The sequence below is a fragment of the Caloenas nicobarica genome, chromosome 22 (assembly GCF_036013445.1).
Source record: "Caloenas nicobarica isolate bCalNic1 chromosome 22, bCalNic1.hap1, whole genome shotgun sequence".
NCBI classification, from domain to species: domain Eukaryota; kingdom Metazoa; phylum Chordata; class Aves; order Columbiformes; family Columbidae; genus Caloenas; species Caloenas nicobarica.
Window position 1 is genome coordinate 7495912 of NC_088266.1, and position 23280 is coordinate 7519191.

Sequence of the window (23280 nt, forward strand, 5' to 3'; positions counted from 1 at the left end):
GAGCCCGGCCGGCCCCGAACAGCGGCGCGGGCCCCGCTGTCCCCAAAGAAAGAGCAGAGCGGGTCCCGCTGTCCCCAAAGAGCAGCTTTGAAAGCCCTTTTGTTACCAACAGTGCAGCCTCGCTTGAGTCTAAAACTGTGTTTTCCCTTTCCAAAGCTCAGCTGTTGTGTTTTGGATTTTATCTTCATTTAACTTCTGTTTGAAACCAGGAATGTTTTAACAAGTTTTTTTCCGATGCAAGTGTAATTAATGAGGAAGTGTTGGTGGTGCTATGGGAGTTCTGCTCCGCTTGCAGTGAGTGAGGCGCAGTGCTGGGAAACAGAGCTCCCCGAAGCTGCTGGCAGCCCCGTACGCCGGGTCTGTTCTGCAGGGCAGCACCTGCTGCTCAGTGAACACACCTGCTACGCTCAGGTTTTTCCACGTGGTTTGGGAGTCTTTGAGTCTGCAAAAACGCAAAGAAGACTCGAGTTCTGAGGATGTCCGTTGCCGTGGCAACACCATTTCCCGTGGATTTTGTTCCTGTTGCAGTTGCGCTCCTTTTTGTAATGTGATTTGGGAGTCGTGTGCTCCTCAGGGATATTAGTGTTACTGGGAATCCCTCTCCAGATCGATCTGACACTTTCCTGACACAGCTGCTCATTGCCAGCTCTGGCTGCTGTTTCACACGCATCACAGATGATTCGGGGCAATTTTTTTGGGAACAGTCCACAGATGTCACCTCTTGGCATGGAAATATAGGAAGAGAGAAATATAGCCTTAGGGACCTAAATATGAACTGGGCTTTCTGGGCGTGTAGAGGTAGCTCTTTAAAATCCTAAATTGTAACAGAGGAAATGTAACGTCCATGGCAAAAAGTGATTTGGAGGAGAAAAAAAAAAAAAAAGTACTCTTTCGTGCTTTACTGGCTTGCCCCGTTTTGGCTCGGCGTGCAGCGCTCCTCTCGCGGTTGTGCTGCTGCGCAGACGGCATCGCGGTGCGTGGGGATGTGGTCCCTGCGGTGGGAGCGGCACAGCGGGGTCAAACCTGGCTCTGCCGGCCCCTGCGGCCGCGTGTGGCACGTCCCTCTGTACACTGGAGCAGCCTCCTGGTGTCCTGAGACAGCTCTGGCGTTCAAACAGCAAATGAAAACAATCCAAGGATGCAGACTAGCGTAGTTCCCCTCTGTTATCAGCCAGATTAATGCTGACTCCTGAATCGTACTAAAAGGTCATCTCTGGTCCCATTTGTTAGTATTTGGAGTCCATAGAGATGATGTCTTTTCACGTATGAAAGATGCTATCGATTTTCTGTTACTGTTGTCCTGAAATGTGCACAGTGTGTCTATGGAGCAGTGATGATCCTCCATCACTAGCTTTATGGGAAAAGAATAGTTATTGAATCTCTTCCCATAAAATAGAATCTCTTTCTCTCTTCCAGAATTTGCCAGCCCCTGTGGGAGCCCCTCGTGTTATCTCGTTGAGAAAATTGATTTTTTTTTTGTCTCTGCCTACTACGCTTGTGTTCAGTTTTATTTTTAATTTGCCTCATGTGATATGAAATGAAGCTTCCTCAGTGTTGGATTGCTTCTTTTTCATACAGTTGAACACTTTCAGAATGTTTTAAAATCAAATAAAGATATTTGCTTGGCACAAGTCTCTGCTGTAGTTGCTGGGCGTTTGTTCTCTCCGGGTGAGTCGCTGCCTCTTTCTCCCCAGCAGCTCTGAGCGCTGACAGCTGCTCACAGGTAAACGGGGGTGAGTGTCTAGAGCCAACACAGCCAGAATGGTTTGGGACGAATGAGACCGCAGCAGAGAACACAACTTGTGGTCCTGCTCATTGAGGAGCAGCAGCCTTTGGATGGAACTCTGGCAGAAATGCTGTCAGATCGGTCCTTTCCTCACGTAGCAAATGACTGACTGTGGGACTCTTTCCTTACAGGGCGGAAACGGCAACATGAATTCGTAGATGATGAGTAGGATGCCCAAGCCAGAGATGACAGTGCTCTTGAGGAAATGCTGGGTAGAACAAAAAGGTAAAAGGAACAGCTAATTGCGGGGTTTGGGCGGTACCTCCCCCCAGACCGGGGCGGGGGGCTCCGAGCTCCGTTTGCGCAGGGCCGCCCGGCGCTGCTGACCTGGTCCTGCTGCGCCTGGAACCGCGGGGCCAAGTGTCTGTGTGTCTGAGTGCTCGTGTGTCTGTGCAGCCGCCTCACGCTGCCAGCCCAGCCCGCGGCTGTGCCGGTGCCCGCGGCGCCGCTGCCGTGGCGCGTGGTGGCAGCACAAAGGGAACGGGAGCCGGGCTCGCCCGGGTCACCCGCAACCGGGGCTGTTCTTCCGAGGTGATGGTTCAGCGCAGCTGTTCCCTGCGCTGTCCTGACTCGCAGCTGGGCAGGCACGCGCGGTTAAAACATTTGGAGTGCATTGTGAACAAGTCGCCTCCATGAGGACTACGTTGCTTTCTGCTAATCTGATGCTTTTTACTGCGTTTTGTCTTAATGCTGTTGAGATGCCCCAAGGAATCGCTTCTAACTGGCTCCTGCATTCTGAGGAATTCTCTCCATAGCTCTGCCTGGGGCCCGGGCAGCGCGAGGCAGATCCGAGCACCGCGGCCGGGACCCCCGTGCCCGTCTCATGGCAGCGGAACTGGCCAAAGCCGCCGGTGAAAAGCAAGAAAATCTTCAGTAGTAACATAGCTCTCTCTCCTTGGGACATTTTCATACTTGTCCATGGAGACTGACGTTAATCCCCCAGAAGCAAATGTTCCCCTTGGAAACATTGCAGGTTTCTAGTCCTGACCTGCGTGTCGCCCCCGTCGCGGCCCTTCCCGGCAGCCGGTGTGTGGGACGGGCACTGGTGTGGCAAGCGGGAGATCTTGCCGGTGTGAGTGGTCTTTACACAGAGATCACAGTTCCAGGCTGCTGAAGTGTTGACTTCAACAGTTGGTGAGGAATTTGCTGTAGTTTAGGTGTTGGTGCCAGTTGTGGTTTTCATGTGCCCGCAGCGTTTCTAGTGCAGACACGGTGTGTCACCCAGAGAGTCGTGCTGGGCAGGGTCGCGGTTTCAGAATATGCCCCACGACAGCGATTCCTGAGGGTCATAGTGCGGCTTTGACAGTGTCAGGAATAATTTCTTCAGGCTGATTGACAATGGTAGGAGATCTTGGGAAAGAGGCAGCAGTTCTGTGTGTGTGGGGGGTGCCTGGCAACAGGGACGCTGCCTTTCCCTTGGCACCCCGTTGTCCCCCAGCGCGGTTCCCCGCTCGGCACCGCTCTGCCAGCTCCGTGGTGGCTGGAAGGCTCAGATAGTACCAGATTTGGCACCAACACCATCACGTCTGTGGGCGCTGTGCTTCGGTTGTTGCCAGCTCCTTGCTGTCTTCCTTTTTTTCCGACACGTGGTATTTTGTATGACCACAAGGACAGACAGTTGCCTACTAGACTAGCGCGTTTTTTTGTATTTTCTTCCCTTGGCCATGTCAGCACTCAGGTTTTTGGTGGCAGGGAGCGCTGGGACGCGTGTTCCGTTTTGCCAGTGCCTGTGTCGGCAGCGGTGTGGGATGGAGCAGCCGTGCGGGGATGCTGCGCTCAGCCTGTGGCTCAGGGACGTGTCCCTCACCTCGCTGCCTGATGCAAATTCCCTCCCACGCCGGGGGAGCTTTTCCAAGCACCTCGTGTCTGGCCTGTGTCTTGCCAGCCTACGAGACAGGAGGAGAATCACTCACTTGTCTGATCCCCGAGTGCAGTACATTCCTCCTCTGCGGGCGGTTCGTCAGACAAGGTTTCGTGGTCACCACGTGTGCAGAGCTCACCTCGGGGCAGGGCAGCGGGACGGTGCGGTTCGATGCCTCCATCTTTGCGGTATTTCGTTTGGCATAGAATATTTCACGGACCCATCAACGTGTTTTGGTGAGAACGTATCACGTGTCAGTGGCTGTTGCTGCAGCTGCTGCTACTGGGAGCTCCAAGGTTTTCTGCTTTTGTTCGTGGGGTTTGGGGGATTTGATTTGGGTTTTTGTTTGTGTTTGGTTTGTTTGTTTTTCCCTCACTTTGTAAGGACCTTTTTCAATTTATAGTTCAATAAAAAGGGTAATTGTGTAGAGATGTTCTGTGCTTGACTACAATTCTGCAGTTCTGACAGGATCACGTTCCTGGTTTTACCTTAGTGCTGTCCCAGGCTGAAATACTTTGTATTTAACACTCTGGGCTCTATAAACAGTGGATGTGCCTTAGCAAGTAAAGATCAGCAGCTAATTGTATTGTTGTTGAATAATAGGGTTCTCCTGCATTCTTTACTCTTTTATGTCTTAATTTTCACTCTGCTACTGGGAGCGGAGGAACAGATTTACTGCACTTCAGGAAAAAAGTATTTACTGGCACAGCCCTTCAGGGGAACGTCAGGAACTCGCACGTGAAGCTGTCTCGGAAGAGACCGGCTGCGTCTGCGGTGCTGCCGGGGCTGGTCCGTGCGCGGGGAGGACGCCCGCACAGCTCGCTGCGGGATGGTGACAGCTGAAAATAAAATAACATTTAAAAGAGCCCCTTCCAGGTACCTCACTGCAGACTGCGCTAAAATGATAACTGAGGCTGCCACAGATGACAATCGTATTATCTCCCTGAACTAAATAACTTGATTGTCTTATTATAGTGGAAAGCAAAGAGAAATGTCCTGATTATACTGCAGGAAACTGTCTTTACTAAATCTAGCCCAGCATTTATGAGCATTGTATATATTATTTGATTTTGCCAGAATTACATAAATGGGGCGGTGGGGGGGGATTGTTAATGTAAGTTTACTAGCAGAGTAAATCACAACTTAATTATTCTTTTTTTTTTCTGGATAAAATTAGAATTTGATATAATGGTCAATAGACATTTTCTTTAATTTTTGAGACATAATTTCTAACAGCTAATCCAAATGAATTGGAGAAAGTTGCTGCAGAATTGAAAAAATAAATTCTCTGAACTTTACGGTGACTTACTGGTAAATCCCCGTAGCTGGAAGCTTTAATTTACCTAATATTTCAGATTTTCTCCACTAACTGGCTCATGGGTGTTTATCAGAGCAAACCAGTGGCTGGTTTTGTGCAGACAGAGCCGGGGCTGTCCTGGTGGGACAGACGCGGCCGGACAGACGGACGAGGGCTGCAGTGGGGGCCTAGGGCGGGGCCTGGGTTGGCGCCGTCCCGCCGGGAGAGCAATTACCTGGGTTTGGTAATTGCACTTGACAAATGCAGAGCAGTATTATGAAGTAACAGTGGGTTTACACATGCACGTTGACTGGGTTACGTCTTGGGTTTATTCCTAGAAGAAACAGCTTTTGGTTCCACAAGTGGAGCGAGGAAAGGGCAAAACCATTTCATTTCCATCATTGTGAGGGTTTTTTTAACAATCTCTATTCACACTTTTAAGAGTATTTTTGTAAAAACACTTGGCACTCCCTGCTTCTAAATTGTGGAGTAACTTTGTGCAAACAATTCCAAAGAAATGGGGTTCCAACATTGTCATTATAGCTATTAAAACAGTCTGAATTGGTGTGCGTTTTGATGATTGCCATAGCAATGGTGGGTATATAATTTGCTGAATATCCATAACGGGCTATTTGAATGTGTTCTTTACAGTTCTACTTGTATGTATAACCAAGTGTGCCAAATCATCACATTGACCAAGCCAGACCCACATCTGCCATGGAATGAGAATGAAGACTTTTCTAAAGGACTTGGTATTTCACCTCCCTCTTCACAAAGTACCCAAACACCGTACATCAGGATAGCAGCAGCTTTTATCAGTGTGCTGCTAAAAATTATTCATGATCTGGGCTGCAAAAACTCCTGGCACCTCTGCTTTCTTGCTGCTTATCAGCAGGAGGTGGCTCAGTGTTTGTGCCTCTGGAAAGGTAAGACCGAGCCCATTTATCCTGTACTGTACACGCACAGAATCTTTTGCGGTTCAGCACCTCTGTGCCTTAATACTTATTAGACCTTTGATTTTTAAACAGTGGGGAGCTGGGAAACTTGAAAGATACCAGCAGCACTTCAATTCAAATGGCTCCTTTCTTATCATTTTATTGCAGAAGGAATTAAATGAAAATATTTGGGACTTTGCTGGCATGTTTGAAAAATCCATGCTCGAATAGCATCTGTAATACTACAGAGATCACGTTGCTGTAATAACCTATATGCTACTGTTAAAATTACATATTATTTCAGGTATATAAGATTCAGTTTATCAGGGTTGTGGGTTTTTTTTGTCCTGGTAGGAAAGCTTATATTGAGGAATAGAATGAGATCATTAGCCATATGTAGCAGAGTCCATACACTACTTCAATAGCCCCTTAAAAACGCTTTCTTTGTCCCCATTCACACTAACTCCTGGTCATCTGTAGGAAGCCGGGCAGTGCTCCCCGTGCCCTTGCACAGCGGTTTTCGCAGCGTGGAGCCGAGGTGATGTGAATTCCCCCTGCCCCGAGGAGGCAGCTGGTGTCCTCAACAACCTTGTCACTCACACCGCACCGGCTGGTTACTCTAATGAGCAGAGAGGCACGTGAGGGACTACTCGAGCTTTGGAGAGAGGGAGGTGGACGCTGCTGCGCACACGTGTGCCCGGTTGTGTGTTTTGTCATGGCTGTGGATGCTCTCAAGGTCCAGCCCCATTTGGAGTTCTGTATGGCTGCTTGTTCTCAGGTGTACATATGTGAATAACGCAGCGGGGGCTACGACCAGATAAACCTTTGTCCTCATGTCCCTGCACGGCACGGAGAGGCTGTTTGTGTCGCCGTTGCTGTCGGGGCTCCTGCTGCTGTCGGCCCCGAGCGCCGGTGTCTGCACAACCAGATCCCAGCAGGTCTCCAGTGCGACTGGGTTTGGTAGCAGTCGGAGGAGATGCATTCGCCCCACCATTTCTGAGCCCAGTGTGTCCCTCTGTGCCTTGGGAAGGTGGGGACCTTTTCTAATCTCTTAGTTTGTTTTGCTGTCATGCAGGCTGTGAGGAGAAGCGACTGCACAGCTGCCTCTGCTGAGCGTACAGATCATCTTGGGAGAGTATCCAAGGAGAGATGTAAATGCCCCAGAACTCACCAAGGAATAGCAGCTCTTTGCCAGTGTGGCAACTAGAAGAGTTGCCAGTGTATCTTGAGCAGCTGAAGGAAACAATTAGCTGATCTGTAGCGGCATTAGCATTGGTGCGTGTTTGTAGGACAGAGTACACTAGATTAGCTGTATGGCCATCGGGAGTGAGCCTGCCGTTCTAGGCCTTCGTCAATGTGCCTTTCACTCTGCAAGAGATTAGCAGCCGCCGAAAATAGGAAAAAAGAATTTTCCTTTCTTCTGTCTTACAAGAGACTCATCACGCCATGCTTGCCTTTCGTCTTGGCTTGGGTATGGCTTCAGTCTGTAGCAAAACCAGACAGCCAACAGGTCTTCTTAAAGAAGTTCCACTCTCCTGAGGATCTAAGGGAAAATATCCTTGTTGTGTGTTTAGTCTCACAGATCAAAGGAAACAACTGTCTTGGTTTGCATTGTGCAGGCATTAGATGTGGTCCAGTTACACAGAGCTCTGCTGGAGAAGGTGGCAGTGCCCGGGTTGTTCCAGCTTTGACAGATGGGGAGAAAGCTCAGCCAGGCAAGGAATATATCGCTCTTTCTGTTTCTAAAAGGACAGAGCAATTCACTTGGTTTCTTGGGAGACTCTTGACAGCACGAGCTCCTCGAGATCCTGATCCCGCGTGTGGAGGGCGGGTGGCGTGTCCAGGCTCTGTACGGCTCATGCCACGGGTGGTTCCTGTACCATCCCTCCAAGCTTTTCCGTGCTGCTGGCGGCGGTCACAGCCCCCGGTGCTGCCCACCGTGCCCAGCGGAGCCGTGTGCCCGGCAGGGCCCCGCGCAGCCCGGGCTGTCCCGCAGCGCTGGCACCGAGGGGCAGCGGGGCTGCGTCCGTGTCCACGCCGGGGGTCCCCGTGCGGGGCAGGGCCGGCGCTGAGTTGCCAGCGGATGGGAAAAAACACTGTTTCCTGTCAACGGCCCTTTTTAAACCACGCGTGAAAATCTCTGCTCGAGCCTTTGACTCGCTCCAGACGAACTCGCAGCCTCCGAGTTTCAGTTTGGACACGGCGGCTCCTGCCGCCCGCGGGGGCCGGGCCGTTACCGCGTCCCGGCGCAGGGGGAGAGCGCCCGGGCAAGCGGGCCGGCTGCGGGGAGGCGGGTCCCGCTCCGCCGTGCAGGGCCCGGACAGGACCCGGGGCGGGCCGCGGGGCGGGGCGGGCGCGGCGATTGGCGGGCGGACCGCCCGCCGCGCCAATCGGCGGCTTTGTTTAGGGTTACAGGGCGCGGAGGGGGCGGGCGCCTGCCGGGGCGGGCCGCAGCCAATGGGCGGGGCGGGGGGCGGTGGCGCCGGCGGCCGCGCGGCTCGCCCACGCCATTGGCCCTGCGCGCGGTCACTCTGGCGGACGGCGCTGCTCGTTGGCTGCCGGCGCCGGCGGTGCCGTGCGTCAGTCGGCAAGTCCCGCTTCCTCCACGGCGCGGTTGGCTCTGGCGGCTGTCAGTCGCGCGGCGTCGCTTCCTGAGTGGCCGCTGCGGCCGTCAGTAAAGCGCAGCGTCTCGCTCGCCTCGTTTTCCCGGCGTCTCCGCTCAGTGGCTGCGCAGCGTGTCACTGAAGCGCTGCCGCGTTGCGATTGGCGGCGCGCGCTGTCCATCGCGCCCATCCCCTCGGGGTGCCCGCCCCCCGCCCGACACGATTGGCCGCCGCGGGTGTCAGTGCGGATTCTCCCCCAATGGGCGGCGCGGGGTGTGCGCCGTGCGCGCGGGGTGGCCGGCCCGGCGGCGGCGGCGGCGGCGGGAGGAGGCGGCGCGCGCCTGGGTCCCGGTCGCGAGGAGGCGGAGGAGGATGTGGCGCGCGGAGGGGAAATGGCCGCCGAAAACAAGCCGGAAGGTGAGAGCGCGGCCGGGCCCATCCCGCTCCGCGCCGCCGCGCCGGGCCGGGCCTGGCCGCCGCCGCCGCGGGGCTGCCGGTGCGCCGGGCCTCCCGCGCCGCCCCCCCCCGCCCCGCGCCGTCCCTGCCGCTGGCGCGGAGGCCAGCCTGGGCCGCGCGGCGCGAAGTTTGGCGGCGGCGGGAGCCCCCGCGGGGCCGGGCGGGCGGGCAGGCCATGTGCGGCGGGCAGGCCGCGTGGCGCCGGGGCCGCGGCGGCCGGGCCGGGCCGAGGCTCGGGCACGCCTCCCGCCGCCCGCCGGCACGTGCCCGCCCGCCGCCAACATGGAGGCTGAGGCGGCTCGGCCGGCGCAGGGCGCGGCGCGGGGCTCCGGGCCGCCGCCGGCCGGGGGCGGCCTGGGCCCGCCGCCGCCCCGGGTCACGCCGCGCCGGGCCGGGCTGGGCCGCGCCGCCCCCGCCCCCCCCCCGCCCCGCTCCCTCCGTCGCGGCGGCGGCGCACGTGCCTCGCGAGCGCGCGCCTGTCACGAGCGGGGCGGCCTCGTCCGCGGCCCCGCCGCACCGGGGCCTTCGCGCCGGCGGGAGCGGGCGGGCCGGGGCGGGGGCGCTGCTGGGGCGGGCGGAGCGGCGGGCTCGGAGGGGAGCGGGGGGAGGCCCCGGCCCTGCCCGGCCCGGCCCCGCGGGCGGTGCGGCCGCGGCGGGGTTGCGGGGGGGGGCGGCCGGGGCGCCCAACTCCGGCCGAAAGTTACCGGCGCGGCGGGAGCCGGGGCGCGGCGTGTCCGCAAGGGGGTAGCGCTGCTCCGCCCGCGCGCCCCGCGGCGCCCCCCACCCTGGCGGGGCCGGCCGGCCGGAGCTCGGCGGGAAGGGCGGGCGGCGGCGCGGGCCCGGCCGCCCCGGGTCGTCTGGCTCGGGTGATTTCGGGGAAGTTCGCCCCGCGAGCGGCGGGAAGCGCTGGCGGCGACTCCCGACCCGCCGGCGGCTGCTGCGCCCGCTCTCCCGGCCGGGGCGGTCGCGCCGCGGGACGGTGTCGCCCCAACTTCCGTGGTCGGCGGGGCCGCCCGGCGAACCGGTACCCGGTGTCACGGCTCCGTTTGCCGGGGCGGGAGGGGGCGGTTTGTGTCCCGCAGCTCACCGGTTGCGTAACTGAAACCGGGTAAATTTCACGAATGCCGCTGGCGTTTATTGGGTTGCAGCCGGGCACCTCGAATATCCGTATTTATTTTCCTAATAATTGTTTTTTCCATATCTCTGTAGCAAACGTCCTTCCTCACTTTTAATCCATTTGCACTTCTTACTGGGAAACCCCTTTTGGGATACCGGGGTTGTGATTCCGACCTCTTCACCTGGATTTTTGCTCAAAGTGCTTTGGAAGTCGCTCTTTTTTTTTTTTTTGTTCTTGTTGTTTCTTGTAATTTAGCGGACATAGAACCTCCATAGCCATGGCCACCTTTAGTTTGCTTTCTGTCCGTGCCTTGTCCAGCATGAGAGCTCTACAGAAAATGTACGTTTTAGTTAGTAGCGGTGATAATGAGTCTTGTCAGCTTCATCTTTTATTAATCTCTTTGATGCTCCCAAATTCCTTAGTTCTATCTTTCCTGTGGTCCGGAAAATACCGGGCTTCCTTCTTTTCTCATTTGCATTGAAGTAAATGATTAATTCTACTGACATAGTAAAATACCAACTGGTTAACGCAGGTGTGAGAAGAGAATGAGCATCTATGCGGACTTCATGGCTCAAATAGTGAAGTTTCACTTTTTCGGCAGATGAAAGTCTTGTTCCCAAAGCACACGCGGGCTTGACTCTTCTTGCCCTTCCTGTGCTAACGTGTGATGACATTTTCCTGCGTAAGGCACAGATTTCAGTATACTCATAACTGCGAGGCCGCGGCTTTACAGAACCACGCAGATCAGCGCTCCTTGACTTGAAAGGTAATTTGGCCGTGACGCTTGTTACTTAATGCAGCTGTTACCGTGTTTCGTGTTGGAAACTGATTTTTGTGGGCTGTCGAAGTGTGTGCTTGCTGATGAGACGGGTCTGCAGCAGCATTTGCCTTTGTGCTGGAGCGCTGTGCAGGGGCTGCTGGAGAAAGGACATTTGTGCCCGGCGCTGGAGCGCCCGTGCGATGCTGCAGCCCGGCGGCTCGCGGAGGGGCTCGCTGGCCGGGGCGGCTCTGTGTCCCGTGCGGCAGTGTCACCGGGCAGGAGCACGGAGCCGGCAGCGCGGCACCAGCTCTGGTGCTGTGCTCGTAGTGAGCACCCAGAGCAGCTCCTCACTCTGACTAGGTCTGTGGTGTATTTTTGAGGAGGCAAGATATAAACCATTCGTTCCTTAAATTTAAACTCCGACTGTCAGAAACTTAAGTGGGAATAATTTTAAAGCGTGATTCAAGACAAGTGTTTTACCGGTAGTACGGATGCTGGAGGAGAGAACCCAGGTTGCTTTAGGTTTCTGGTAGTTTAATATTTAAAACCTAAAGGTAAACGGCAGCTAGCAGGTTAGTTGCGTGGAGAAGCACGGCTTTTATTGGGGAGCAATGTGCTCCACCTGCCCACAGTGGTGCAGGAGAAGCGAGCCTTGTGACAGCAAGAAACAGCTCTGCAGACCTGCTGGCTCTCAGAGCTTCCCTCTCCAGCGCTGGTCGAGGCTTCTCGTGCCCAGCAGAAAATCCTCGGCGGTGGGTGAGGGTTTGAAGTGAGGCTGGTGTCAGTCCCCTGGCTGCAGGAGGGATTTCCATGTCTTGGAAAACTCGGGTGAGTTACCTCTTTTCTGGTTTCCTTAGGGAGGATGAAGTTGGGCTCGATGACCAAGTGGCTCTTAGGTTCCTGCAGTAGAGGGTTTGTGGCTTTTGTAGTTTATGACCTGTTCTGTGTCTGGACTGAGCCTGGGAGGTGCTGCCTTGGCAGCTCTAAGGGGCTCTGAACTTGATTGGGGTGGGCGTCTGCTGCAAATTTAAAAAAGTTCAGGGTTGAATGTGCATAGAGAACCTTTCCTTGTATTTCTGTGCATTCTCCTGGACAGGTCAGAAACCCAGGGCTGTGAAGCGGAGCAGCGCCCATGAACTTAGACAGCAGCCGGCGCGGGAGCTGGGCGCTGTTTGTGGTGCCCTCGCCGTTCGGTGCTGTGCGGCAGGTGAATTTTACCTCCGTTAGTTCAGGCAGGGCCAGGAGTTGGTGGGGAGTTTCTGCGGCAGCTGGGCTGGGTTTGGTGTCCACACCGACCCAGAGGACTCAGAGCTTCAGGTGTGGTGGGATGCTGAGCGGCTGTTTGGGCAACATCCCTCTGGAAAACCAAACAGTCCTGATTTGGTTGTTAAACTTCCTCTGTGGAAGTGTTGCGTAGCAATTTATTAAACAAACCTGAGGTTATTGCAGCGCGATGGACGGGGTTTGTACTGCGGTCCTTCCTGGCCAAACACCTGTCTCAGTCCACGCGGTGCCACGGAGGTTTTGTTGAATTTCAGCAGTTGGGATTTCACCAAAATGTCTGTTGTCAGAGGTGGAAGTGAGCTACCTCCCGCTGAAGTTTCTGGAGCCGCTCGGAGGGCTGTGAGCCAGCAGGACAGGGGCAGAGGGGATGGACTCCGGTCGCTTTTTCCAACCAGCAGGAACTACACGTGTGTGAGAGCAATTCTGTTTAGTACTTTTGGTATTGTAACTGTTTGACATGCAAGATTCCTCATGGAAGGCATGGGGCTTGTTTAAAGCTTGAGCTTTTAAATTCCACATCTATTGTTCTTAATGATTTTCCCAAACACTTTATCTCAAAGGGTTTTTAGCTTATTTGTGGGTTTTTAAAGCTAGGTCTGTAGGAAGGTTTCCTATAGCCATTGTAACTCGGGTTTCATGTATCAGGAAACAGTGAAAGGATTACGTACAAGTAAGTTTAAAATGAATGTTTTTAAAATTCAATCTTTCAAGACTTGGTGCTAGCTTTACTAATATGTTTAAATGATCCTTTTCAAACATGCAGTCTTTTGAAGACCTGCTTGGAAAAGTACACGGCAGCAGAGGAAGGGGAAAAGCTCTGTCCAGGCAGCCCTCAGAAAGAGGGAGCTGGAATGTGACCTTCCTTTTCCAGTGTCCCTTCTGTCTCTGCTTCAATAAACCAAATATATCTGTAGGGAGAGAAAACAAACAAACAAACCCCAGTGCCAGAACAACAGCAAAACCCCCCAAAGCTTCCCCTGGAGTGAGCTGAGCGTGTTGCGGAGCCACGCGGGTTCGTTCGGGTGCGGTGCTTCCAGCAGCTGCTCGTGTCCTCGCTGGTTCCTGCCTTCCCCTTCCAGGCCTTACAACTAAAAAGAAACAACTCAGTATCCCCTCGCTTTGTGTGTCCTGTGTTCGTCTTCTGTGCCTTCCTGCACCCCTTTGGCCCTGTCTTGTGTTGGCCCTGGTTTAAACCCTGTGGGCTTGAAGGCACTGAGGCCCCCGGGGCAGTCACGGCACCGCAGCCGAGCGAACTCCCGGTGGCGCCGGGACTGGAGAGCTCGGCGTCCTTCTCCTGCTCTTGGCGCATCTTTGCTTCAAGGGGCTTTGTCGTGGTGGTTTGTTTTGGTGGGGTTTTTTTCCTGCCAACTCTCCAGGTAGATTTCCGAACTCAAACTGTTCATAGTTTAAAAAAAACCCAAAAAACCTGTGGTTGGCGGCTGCCAGTGTGTAGGGTCAGAGTGAGTAATTTCACTAGCCTTAGCCAGTACTTTAGGATATTTGGAAATCTGTCGTAGTCTGGAGGACGTTTGTAGTGTTGAAAACTGTGTAGATGGGTGGTTTGTGTTTGCGAGGCTTAACTACTAATATCCATCTCTCTTTAGTTTCATCGCAGTTGAATTTGATGATGTAGTTTTAGTGAGAACCAAGGGACGAAGGAATCGATGACACGTCTGAAACCAACGCGTTGCTGGTGACCCTGAGTGACGCTCTAATCGCCGCGTCGCCAAAGTCGAGTGTGAGCGGGCTGTGAGCTGCAGGAGGACGCTGGTGCAGCTCCTGAAGGTCGCTGTTAGCAAAGTCCTCGGCGCCTCCCGCGTCCAGCCGGGCCTCCCGTGCGCAGCGAGCAGCCGTGGAACAGAGGAGCCCGGTTGTTGGCTGGGGGAGTAGAGCCCCAAGTGCTGAGCACAGCGATGAATGTACAGCGCAAGAAATAAATAGCTAATTGTGTAAACCAGACCTTCAACCAGCGTGTAGGCTTTCATGAAGAATTGTGCTATCAACTCTTCCCCAAAACGCACCAGTTGCAGTTTTACGTAACTGTGTTGTTTAAATTGAATTCAGTTATAAAATGTCAAGAAACTTCCTGCTATGTGAAAAAGATACAATAACTTACAAGTAGCGCATTATTGGTGGGAAAACCAGGACGATAATACGCAGCAGCAGAGTTTCAGCTATATTTGTATTTCTTACAGCCTTAGAATGGTTTGTAGAGCTTGTTATAGCAACAGAGTATCACAAATATTCCAAGAAATTAGGCTAGCTTCAATAATTTACTAGAGGAAAATGATGTTGTTGATCATCCTTGATACTACTACCATTCCTGTGATCTCCTCATCTTTTCGGTTTTCCTCATCCCCCCGTTTTCCCCACAGGCAGCGATCCCAGCGGCGTGCGTGCCGGTTTGCCTCTCGTCCTCTCTTGCCCCTCTCTCACGTTTTTTGCCTTTGCCCGAAGAATTGTCCCTTCCCGTGTGTCCTCACCCCCGCTGCTCTGTGCGCCCGCGTTCCCCCGCAGGGACCGGAACACCTTTGCTGGGCCAGCAGCCGAGCCCAGCACTGGCAAAGCGGAGCCAGACCTGGTTATCTTGTCCCAGCCACCCTCGACTGATACTTAGAAATTGGCTTTTGTTCACAAGAGATTTACAACTGTAATTGTCCAAATATTTCTAGAAAACAGACCAAGAGCTGTTGGGTTTGTTTATATTGCTACTTGTTGACGGATTGAAAATGCCAGGAACCAAGTTAAACTCTGAGGAAAAGCATCCCAGTCATTCAGAAGTTTGAATTAGGGATGATTCTTTGCGTTTAATTCTGCCAGATTGGATTTATCGGTTTTGTCTCTGTCCAGAGGTCAGCACGTGAAAGAACGGAGGCCTTCCCGGGGACGTCCCACCCCATGGCGCAGCCCCGGGCCTGCCAGAGCCAAGTCAGTGCGTGAAAATACCAATGTGAATTCTTTTGACTAAGTCTAGATATCTAGACTTTCATTTTTGTCTGTCTTCGCATGTCATCCTTAGAGAAGCGAGTTATTGGAAGAGCAGCCCCTTGCAAAGGGGAAGAGTTTCAGAAAAGCCAGCAGGGCTGGGAACTGCGAGTGCGAGGGAGGACGGCGCTGGTGCCTTTGCCTTGCGAGTTGCTGTAATCACCACTGAGCTCTCTGAAATTAGGCACAGGTGATTTTTACAGGCTTATTCTTTATGTTGATTTCCGGCATAGAACTGTCTGCAAATCAACGGCTGATCAACACCCATTCAGCCGTTTCTCTGTTCGCCGGTTACACCTTATATTGATACACTGTGGTAGTTAAATGGTCTATAGATCTAAATTCACCCTCTGGATCACAGAAGATTTAAGAACCAGTTAAAGAAAAAGCAAAAGGTTGTTTGGAGAGCGGGGTTAGGGCACAGACTCACTGTGTGATTTGCTGTTGTGCGCTTTAAAGTTTTATGGCCCGTGTTGCATCCCTTGGGAGGATAAAGTGTAAGGAGCATGAAGAAACCCATAAAATTACGAAGGGTTTATGTGGTATAATTAATATGGAACTTTCTATGAACTTTATAATAGCTTTACTTTCTTAGTTTTGCACGAGTTTCTGGTTTGCTAATGAGCAATCTTGAAGATCGCTAATGGAATTTAAATTTTGGATTTTCATACCGTATTCCAAGATCCATTGTAGGCTGCTATATTTTAGTGTATAGCTTCCTTATTGTAGTTTTCGGATTTGGCTGTGCATGCCTTGGGAAGCATTTTTTGAGCTGTGGCCAGCTTTGCACTAAAAAAAAACCCCATGTCGATACAGCTTTACTGGCAAATCCTCCTTGTGCAAGTGCAGCTTTGCTTGCAAAAGCACTTTTTATTGACACTGGATGGGTTTGCAGATCACAATGTCATAAGTCGCACCCATAGCAAAAATAATACGAGAGAGAGAGTTCAAGTACAAATCTGGCCTGGATTTGCACAGTAGAATCAAATAAATATTGTGAAATTGCAGCTTCTCTTTGTGACCACAGAGGAGATTTCAGCTGTAAATGGGTGAGGGATGCTCCCTGTGCTGCCCGTCGCCCGCCTGGGTGTGGAGCGGGGCTGGTTCTGGCTCCTCTGGCGGGGGCAGGAGATGCTGCCTGGGGGTGCAGGCACGGCAGGTTGGCTGGAAATGACAGACGAGGGTCAGGCCAAGGGACAACCACTTTTTTTCTTTTCTCCAGCTCTCTAAAGGTGCATGTGTTTGAGTTAGAAGGATCGCGATGATTTGTGCGGAACGTAAGTAGCAAAGCAATAGCTGGTTTGGAGGAATGTGAACTCTTGGTAGCCGGTCTGCAGGGGTGGCAGGTCCTGGGGGCACTTGGGGACCTGCTGGTGGAGACGTGTCCGGAGGAACCGGAGCATGGAGTGGGGTCCAGGGGGGACGTTTCAGCGGCGGGGACGGCTCCAGCGCTGCAGCCACCGTGGCCATCGCCCGTGGGCACCTGTGTGCTCTGAACCCTCCTGGCTGGTTTGCCAACTTCGTCCTTGCCCAAGGTCAAGTCTGGTTTAGAGGTTGTTGAACTGAGGACTCGCTTCCCGTGACATGGTTGGTGTGCGTTGCTCTGACCACACGGCCAGAGGATTCGATCGAGGCAGGTGGCAGTTGCCGTTTTCCATGTTGGGGATTTTTTGGAATGAAGAAATGTCGTTGCTAAATGCAGGAAAGGGAAGCATATGTGAAATGCTGTCACAGTACAGGATGGTGCAAATGACCTTCCTTTGGTGTTGTAACACAAAGGCGTGAGATGCCAGCAACAGGAGGTGGAAGGTTTAGAGTCAGCAAGTTCTGATAACTTCTACCAAAACATTTTTAAGGGATCTATTATCCATAGGCACTTTCTGGATTAATAATACTGATAATTGATGACAGTGGAAGAAAGTTAATAAAACGAGCTGAATAATTAGAGGTCTGCCAGCCCTGCAAAATAATAGAATGAATGATAGAGGACTTGACTGATACGGAGGTAAGGGGAAGTAATACAATTAATGTCAATTAAAATGTGCCCATGGAAAATAAGCTGATGAGATGTAACTGGGGATGTAGTTTGGCTGATAAAAGCAATAATGTGTGCTGTAAAATACTTTGCCTCCTTAATGAATTGAATATAGTGCAATGCAATATTTTGAATGAGAAATGAAAACGGTATAAAATTAGTGTAGGGAATGTTAAGTAGGTACCAGCTAAATCGGCTGGTGGGTCAGAAAATACAGGTGGGAAGGGCTGGGGCTGCCGGTGTGGGGGGCCCGGCCGGCGTCTTTGGATCACCCCAAGTGTTTGTGAAGCTTTGAGTGGCCAGAGGAGATGGGACAGTCACACATGGAGAACACTGACTGGGAAAAAGATGTGACCGAAAAGCCCTGTAGGGTAGCGGTCTGAGATACTCAGTGTCAAGCTAGAAATCTGAAGTGGTGTACAAAAAAAATAATAGAGGGATCCTTCCTCCTGATTTCCTTACCCGCTCCGCGGAGATCTGCGCTGCCGGGAGGAGGAGGGACCGCGGCAGCGCTGGCGTTGAGTCGGGGCAGCCGGAGAGGGAAGGTCCTGCAGCCGGGAGCGCACGGGACTTGTGAATTGTAGAGCAGCTCACGTTTATCATACACATCACTGCTTGTCTTGTAAGCTCATCTGCTCTGCTTGCACGAGTGGTTGATTTAACAGCATGTACGTTGTTGAACTTGACACATCCAAGAGTAGAACCAAGCTTTGAAAATCGCGGGGCTGTCGAGCTGCCGGTTTGCGCTTTCCGAGCGGCTGCGGGACGGGTTCTACTTTGCTGCAGGTCACAAGGAAGTTCTGTATCGTACGGAATTGCAGAGCAGTTTTATCAAGATGCTGGCAGCTGTTTAATGACATAAAATGATAAGATATATAAAACGGAAAAGTTAATATCCTTTTTCTGTACACTTCCAAATGGGAAATGACTACAAATTACTTTTGTAGGGTAGAACGGCGGTGAATAAGTGTGGTTCCTGTACACCGCTGCCCGGCGTCGTGCAGGGCGTGAGGACAGCGGAGGATGGCAGAGCCGGGGGCTGCAGGGGAATGAGCCCCAGGGCTGTGCTGGAGCTGGGGGGTCTCATCCTGCCGCTCCCTCCCGTTCCCTGCGGGGCGGGTTTGGTCCCTGAACACGCAGGTCATGGATGCTGCGGCTCTGAAGGTGGTGTTAGGGGCTGACAGAGGGACAGAAGTTAATGCTGCTGCCACTTACGCAGGCTGCTGTTGGACTTCAGGGTTTCAGGGGTCTCTTTTTTGGTTTTTTTTTTTGGTTTTTTTTAAAGGATAATCGATGCACTTGCTACATTTTTAGCAACGAGAAAGAATAATCTTTTATTCTTCAGTAGTTCTGCTTTTGAGAGCTATGGGCATGGTGAGGTAGGAAGATTTCCATCCCTCTGCCTCACTCACATGTTGAGGAGCTGCATCCACGTCCTGAGCAGTCCATGGAAGGAAAAGTAACCTGTTTTTAATCAGGTACAGTGCATTTTAGTTTTAAATGAACTAATAGACCTTGAGTTGCATTTCTGCTGCAGCTTGGCAAAATTATAGCAGGTACTGGGGCTCTGTGCTTATTTACTTGCAAATCCTGTCAAGTGTGAACTTCATTTACGACTTTCCTGGCAGGTCATAGCGCTATGGTCACAGCTTCTATAACGTTTTGTCGCTATTGCTTGTAAAATTTGTCACTGAGGGAGGTAATAAGCTAAAAGAGGCACAGGTATTCCAAGATAAAAGCTAAAAGCACACACAGGCTCCTCGTGCACAAATCCATCAAAGCTCCTCTCGAACTTTGCAACCACAAGGAATTAAACTGTATTTATATTTCTGGAATAAAGGCGCGATTTGAACAGAAAGCCGTATTCTTCTTTGCAATGACAAAGCGCCTGCTCTTTGGCGCGTGAACTGGTGGGTTTCCAAGGCTTGCTGGAGCCCGGGTCTCGTGGAAACCACCTCTTCTCCTGTCTGTACATCACGTGTCTCCTTTTCTTTCCAGATGATCATGGGAACAGCAATGGCAGTCATGTAAAAATCTTTTTACCGAAGAAGCTGCTTGAATGTCTACCAAAATGTTCAAGTTTACCGAAAGAGAGGCACCGCTGGAACACTAACGAGGTAGCTAAATCTCTTATTTATTCTTAAATGTACCAGCTTACTTGATGCTTGTGGATTATTTTTTGAGAGCATGCCATGAAAGTTACAGAATATGAATTCCCTGGCTCCAGAACCTGTTGCTTTAACAATGAAGTCCTGTTACATGTTGAAAGTGGGATTTTAAACTAGACTTGAAGGCACATGTGAAGCTGACTACTGGTGTAGTAGGAGTCTATTGCTTGTGTGTATGTCGTTCGTCTCAGAGTCAGATCTTGTGTCATCTTACTGACATGCTCCAAAATTGTTTAAGATTAGACAGGTGTTTGGGTGCAGCGTTAAACAAATGCTATCTTACTATGTGTAAGGACTTCCGAACAAAACCACAGTGCGTGTTCTTTCCTGCCAAACGGGATCCTGAGAAATAACCAGCTTGCATCTGTCTGAGAAACCTTGTTAGGACAGCGAGGCACAAAGAAATGGGTGTTTTGTACTGGAATCCAGTTACTCTGTGGCAATTTGCATATCTCCTGTTAACACATCGCGATCGGGTTCACTGATGTGACACACAGCTACTTAAAACCCAGGTGTCTGGGCCAAGGCGGAGCTGAAGCACAGTTCAGATAGGTCCGTGATCTTTGCCTTTGTTCCTTCGGGGCAGCAGGGCTGGAAGTTGCACTGCAGTACCCACAGTGTAGCTGTGGTTTTTAGTAGCGCTGTCTTACTGTACCTTTGCCATGTTGTGGGAATCATTTAATAAAAGAAGCAAGCAACTTTGAGAAATTCCTGTAAAACTGCAGTCAGTGTCTTGCCTGTTGCAAGCTGACTGTTCTGGTCCTTCTAATCAGTCATTTGGAACATTTAAACCTGTTAACACAAACTGTGCTCACGAGTTTAACGACTGCAAGTGGCAAGCTGGGCGCAGAATCAAACACGCATCAGCCCATGTGCATTTTTCAAAGTTGGAGTGCTTCACCCCCCACCCCATTGTCTGAAAGTTAAAGTCAGGTATCTGTTTTTGACATACTGAGTGCTGTGACAGAATTAATCCGGTCTTCTGGGGAATTGCTGGCGTTGGCTCTTTTGTGTAGATGTTTGTGTCTTGGGTCATTTGAATTGAAATGTAAATTTTAGAAAATGTGGGTTGCAATTTATTCTGTGATAGCGTTTGTACTAATAGGCACGGGGCATAGAGTTACAGCAATTCCAGTGGCTCTGAAAGATGATGTTTTGACAAAGACAGCTGAGGAAGCAAGCTCTCTGCGCGGGTTTGTGGCACAATGAAGCTCCTCCTTGTGACTGGAAGCAGCTTGCTGGTGTTCAGTTGCTTGTCTCCAGTATTTCTGTTGCCCCTGGTTTAGAGGCTCGTGTACATGCTCACACTCTTTCAGCTTCACTGTGTGGCCTCCCAGGGTACAGAATGTGGCAAACAAAGTTAATCGGATAGCTGGAAATCTTGATAAGCATGATGCAAAGGAGAGAGCATAGGTGCTTGCAATGTGAATTGGGCTGGAAGAACCATCTTCCATCTGAAGGATGCGTCGGCATTCTGGAGGGGGAAGGTGAGCGATTTGGATGGTGCCTATTTTTGCTGTAAATTTGTCTTGGACTTTAGATCAATTGTTTGCTAATAATCACAAATCATCAGCTGGTATGTTAAAAAGCTGCAACCAGCCTGCTTCTGTCTTGTGGAATGTCCAGTTTGTCGCAGTCATTTGTGTCTCTGTCCAGAACCCGCGGCTGTGGCTCAGCGCGGTGGGGCCCGGGAGCTGGTTCTGAACGCGGGTTGTTCTGGGCTGGCTCTGCCGGCCTGTGTGCTGGCGGTTGTGGTTTCCCTGTTGCATTATTGAAAAGGAAGAGCTTGTGGCCAGAGATTTTTGGCCTCGTCAGCTCAGAGGAGGGGAAAAAAAAAAAAAAAGGCAGAACTTTGTGCCTAGATGAAGTCTTGGAAAATTTGTGATAATTACGGGGGAGGAGGGAGCTCGGCTTACAGATTTTATTTCCCTCCCTGCCCCCAACCTGGAAGTTTAATTCTGTTCACTGTTATAAAGCTTGAGTTTTTCTTAGGGTATAATTGAATGATAATGTTGGACTACATTTCAGAGTCATTGCAAAGGGAATATATTTTTTCATCTGAGTACACAGGTGTTCTGTCTGTGCTGGTGGAGGCCCGATTTGTATTTTGAACAGCGGTACTTCCAGAGTCCCTGTGTTCATTTCAGAATTGCTGGGACTGCTCGCGAGGTGTTTCACCAATAGGGAGGTTTATTAAAAGATAGAAAAGAAATAAAATGCGTGAAGTAACTGCCAGACGTGCACGTGTCGATGATGTTGCTGTGTCCCCCAAACCCGTGTGTTCGGACAAGCCCAGGACACCTGGTCCCGCTCCGCAGTGTGGTGGGAGATGCGGGGATGCGGGACGCGTCCCCAGGGAGCTCCGTTCACCGCCCTGTCTCTGCCCCTTCACCTGGGGAGCTGTCAGGGAAGCTCCAAACTCCCGCGGGTCCTCGCCATAAAGAGCAGCGGTGTTGTGGGGCTGGGGGCGGGTGGGTCCTGCCGAGCCCGGGCGGCTCGGACCCGCTGAGGTTTGTTCTCCTGCCGCAAATCCGCTGAGTGCCCTCATCTGCAGGCCGGGGCTGGGGTCAGGTGTGACTCTGGATTGCATAATGGGGATGGAGAAACGAGACCCTGTGAGAGCTGACTAGGTTGGGGTTGACTTTACACTTAGTGAAATCATGCTATGAGCAGCAAGAGAAATGGAGCATTTAAAATGCTTAGAACATGTTATCGAGATGTTTGCTTTCCATCAGATTATGCAGTTTTAACTGAAATGTTTGATGGAAATATATTTCCATATCAAGATGTCATCTTGTTTTAAATCAAGTTTATAGTGGTTTTATATTTCCTAGTGAGGGAAGTGTTCCTTCTAATTTTTTTTTTCTACCAGAGATACAAAATCATAAGTTTAGCCAAGCAATTTAATTACAGATTTACATTTTCTCAGATGCCTGTGGAAGTGTATGTGAGCTGCTTCCTCCTGCTCTGGGGGAGGATGGAAAGGGGATTTTCATGTGATTTCTCACATTAGGACAAATCATTTAATTGCCAGAGAATTCTGCACCGCTCTGTGTGTGTGAGGGAGTTAGTTCCTTGCTCCCGGGTTTCACTTGTCTGTTTTGAACCGGTTTGGCGTTGCGCAAGGCAGATCGGGTTTGGTGTCAGACTCCTGGTGGCCGGTGCTGCCCGTGGCTCATGTGGCGCTGGAGCACCCAAAGCGCCCGCGGGTCCCCTGGTGGCTCGTTAACCGCTAATCGCTGGGCAGCAAGGTCCCCTTGTGCAGGAAGCGCTGCCCGGCAGCTCCCGGCGTGGCGCGTGGGCCCCGCGGTCGCAGTGACCTTGTCTCGCACGGCGCTCGCCGGAGCGGGATTGCGGCTTCCAGCGGAGATGCCTTTCACTAATGGAGTTGGCAGCCGCAGTCATTAATCATCCTTGTAAACACTTGGTGACACAGGACAAGAAAGAAGAAAAAGTTAAACATCCAAAATGTAAAATGCTACCTAGGGCTTTTGTTTCTGACAATATTCTATATTTATGTTCTCTGTTGGGAAAAGCCAAGAAGTTCCACAGTAGAAAAACTCAGTAGTACTTGCTGCATGTGCTTGGGCTTCTCTCGAGGGCACGGCAGAAACGCCCCCTTTTCCAGCGTTTTACAGACTGCAGGCTCAGGTATTGCTTGATAGTATGCAAGCAAGTGCAGTTACAAAACTCTATTTGAACATTATTTAGCATAGGAAGAAATTCTTTGATGCTGCACTGGGGACCCTGAGTTGCGTGCTCACAGACATCTCCGGCGTGGTCTCGCGTCTGCTTTGCTTGCACGACAGTGACGTTCTCCTCTTCCGCTTGACATCAGGTTATTTCCTGTCTTTTTCTCTAAAGCACAGAGATCTTGAAGGTTTGGAGCATTGCCTGTGGGACGCGAGGGCTGCAGACTGCTTTGCGGGGTGGCTCTGGGGCCTCGGGGGTGGCTGTGTGCTGCGGAGCGCGGGGGGGTGACGGTGACGCGTC

At 51.9% G+C, this 23280-nt stretch overlaps 1 protein-coding gene across 3 annotated transcripts in view; it reads left to right on the forward strand.

Moving 5' to 3' along the window:
* Positions 1-23280, forward strand: part of CAMTA1 (calmodulin binding transcription activator 1) — a 181723-nt gene that overhangs the window by 593 nt on the left and 157850 nt on the right. For 2 of the 3 annotated variants that reach the window (XM_065649842.1, XM_065649843.1), the window contains exons 2-3: positions 1918-2011; positions 19118-19236. In XM_065649842.1, coding sequence (XP_065505914.1) covers positions 1945-2011; positions 19118-19236 — 186 coding nt within the window. In that variant the 5' untranslated portion in view covers positions 1918-1944. Of the gene's footprint in view, positions 1-1917; positions 2012-8762; positions 8900-19117; positions 19237-23280 lie in introns of those variants that run through there. The other variant, XM_065649844.1, reaches the window with a different exon arrangement.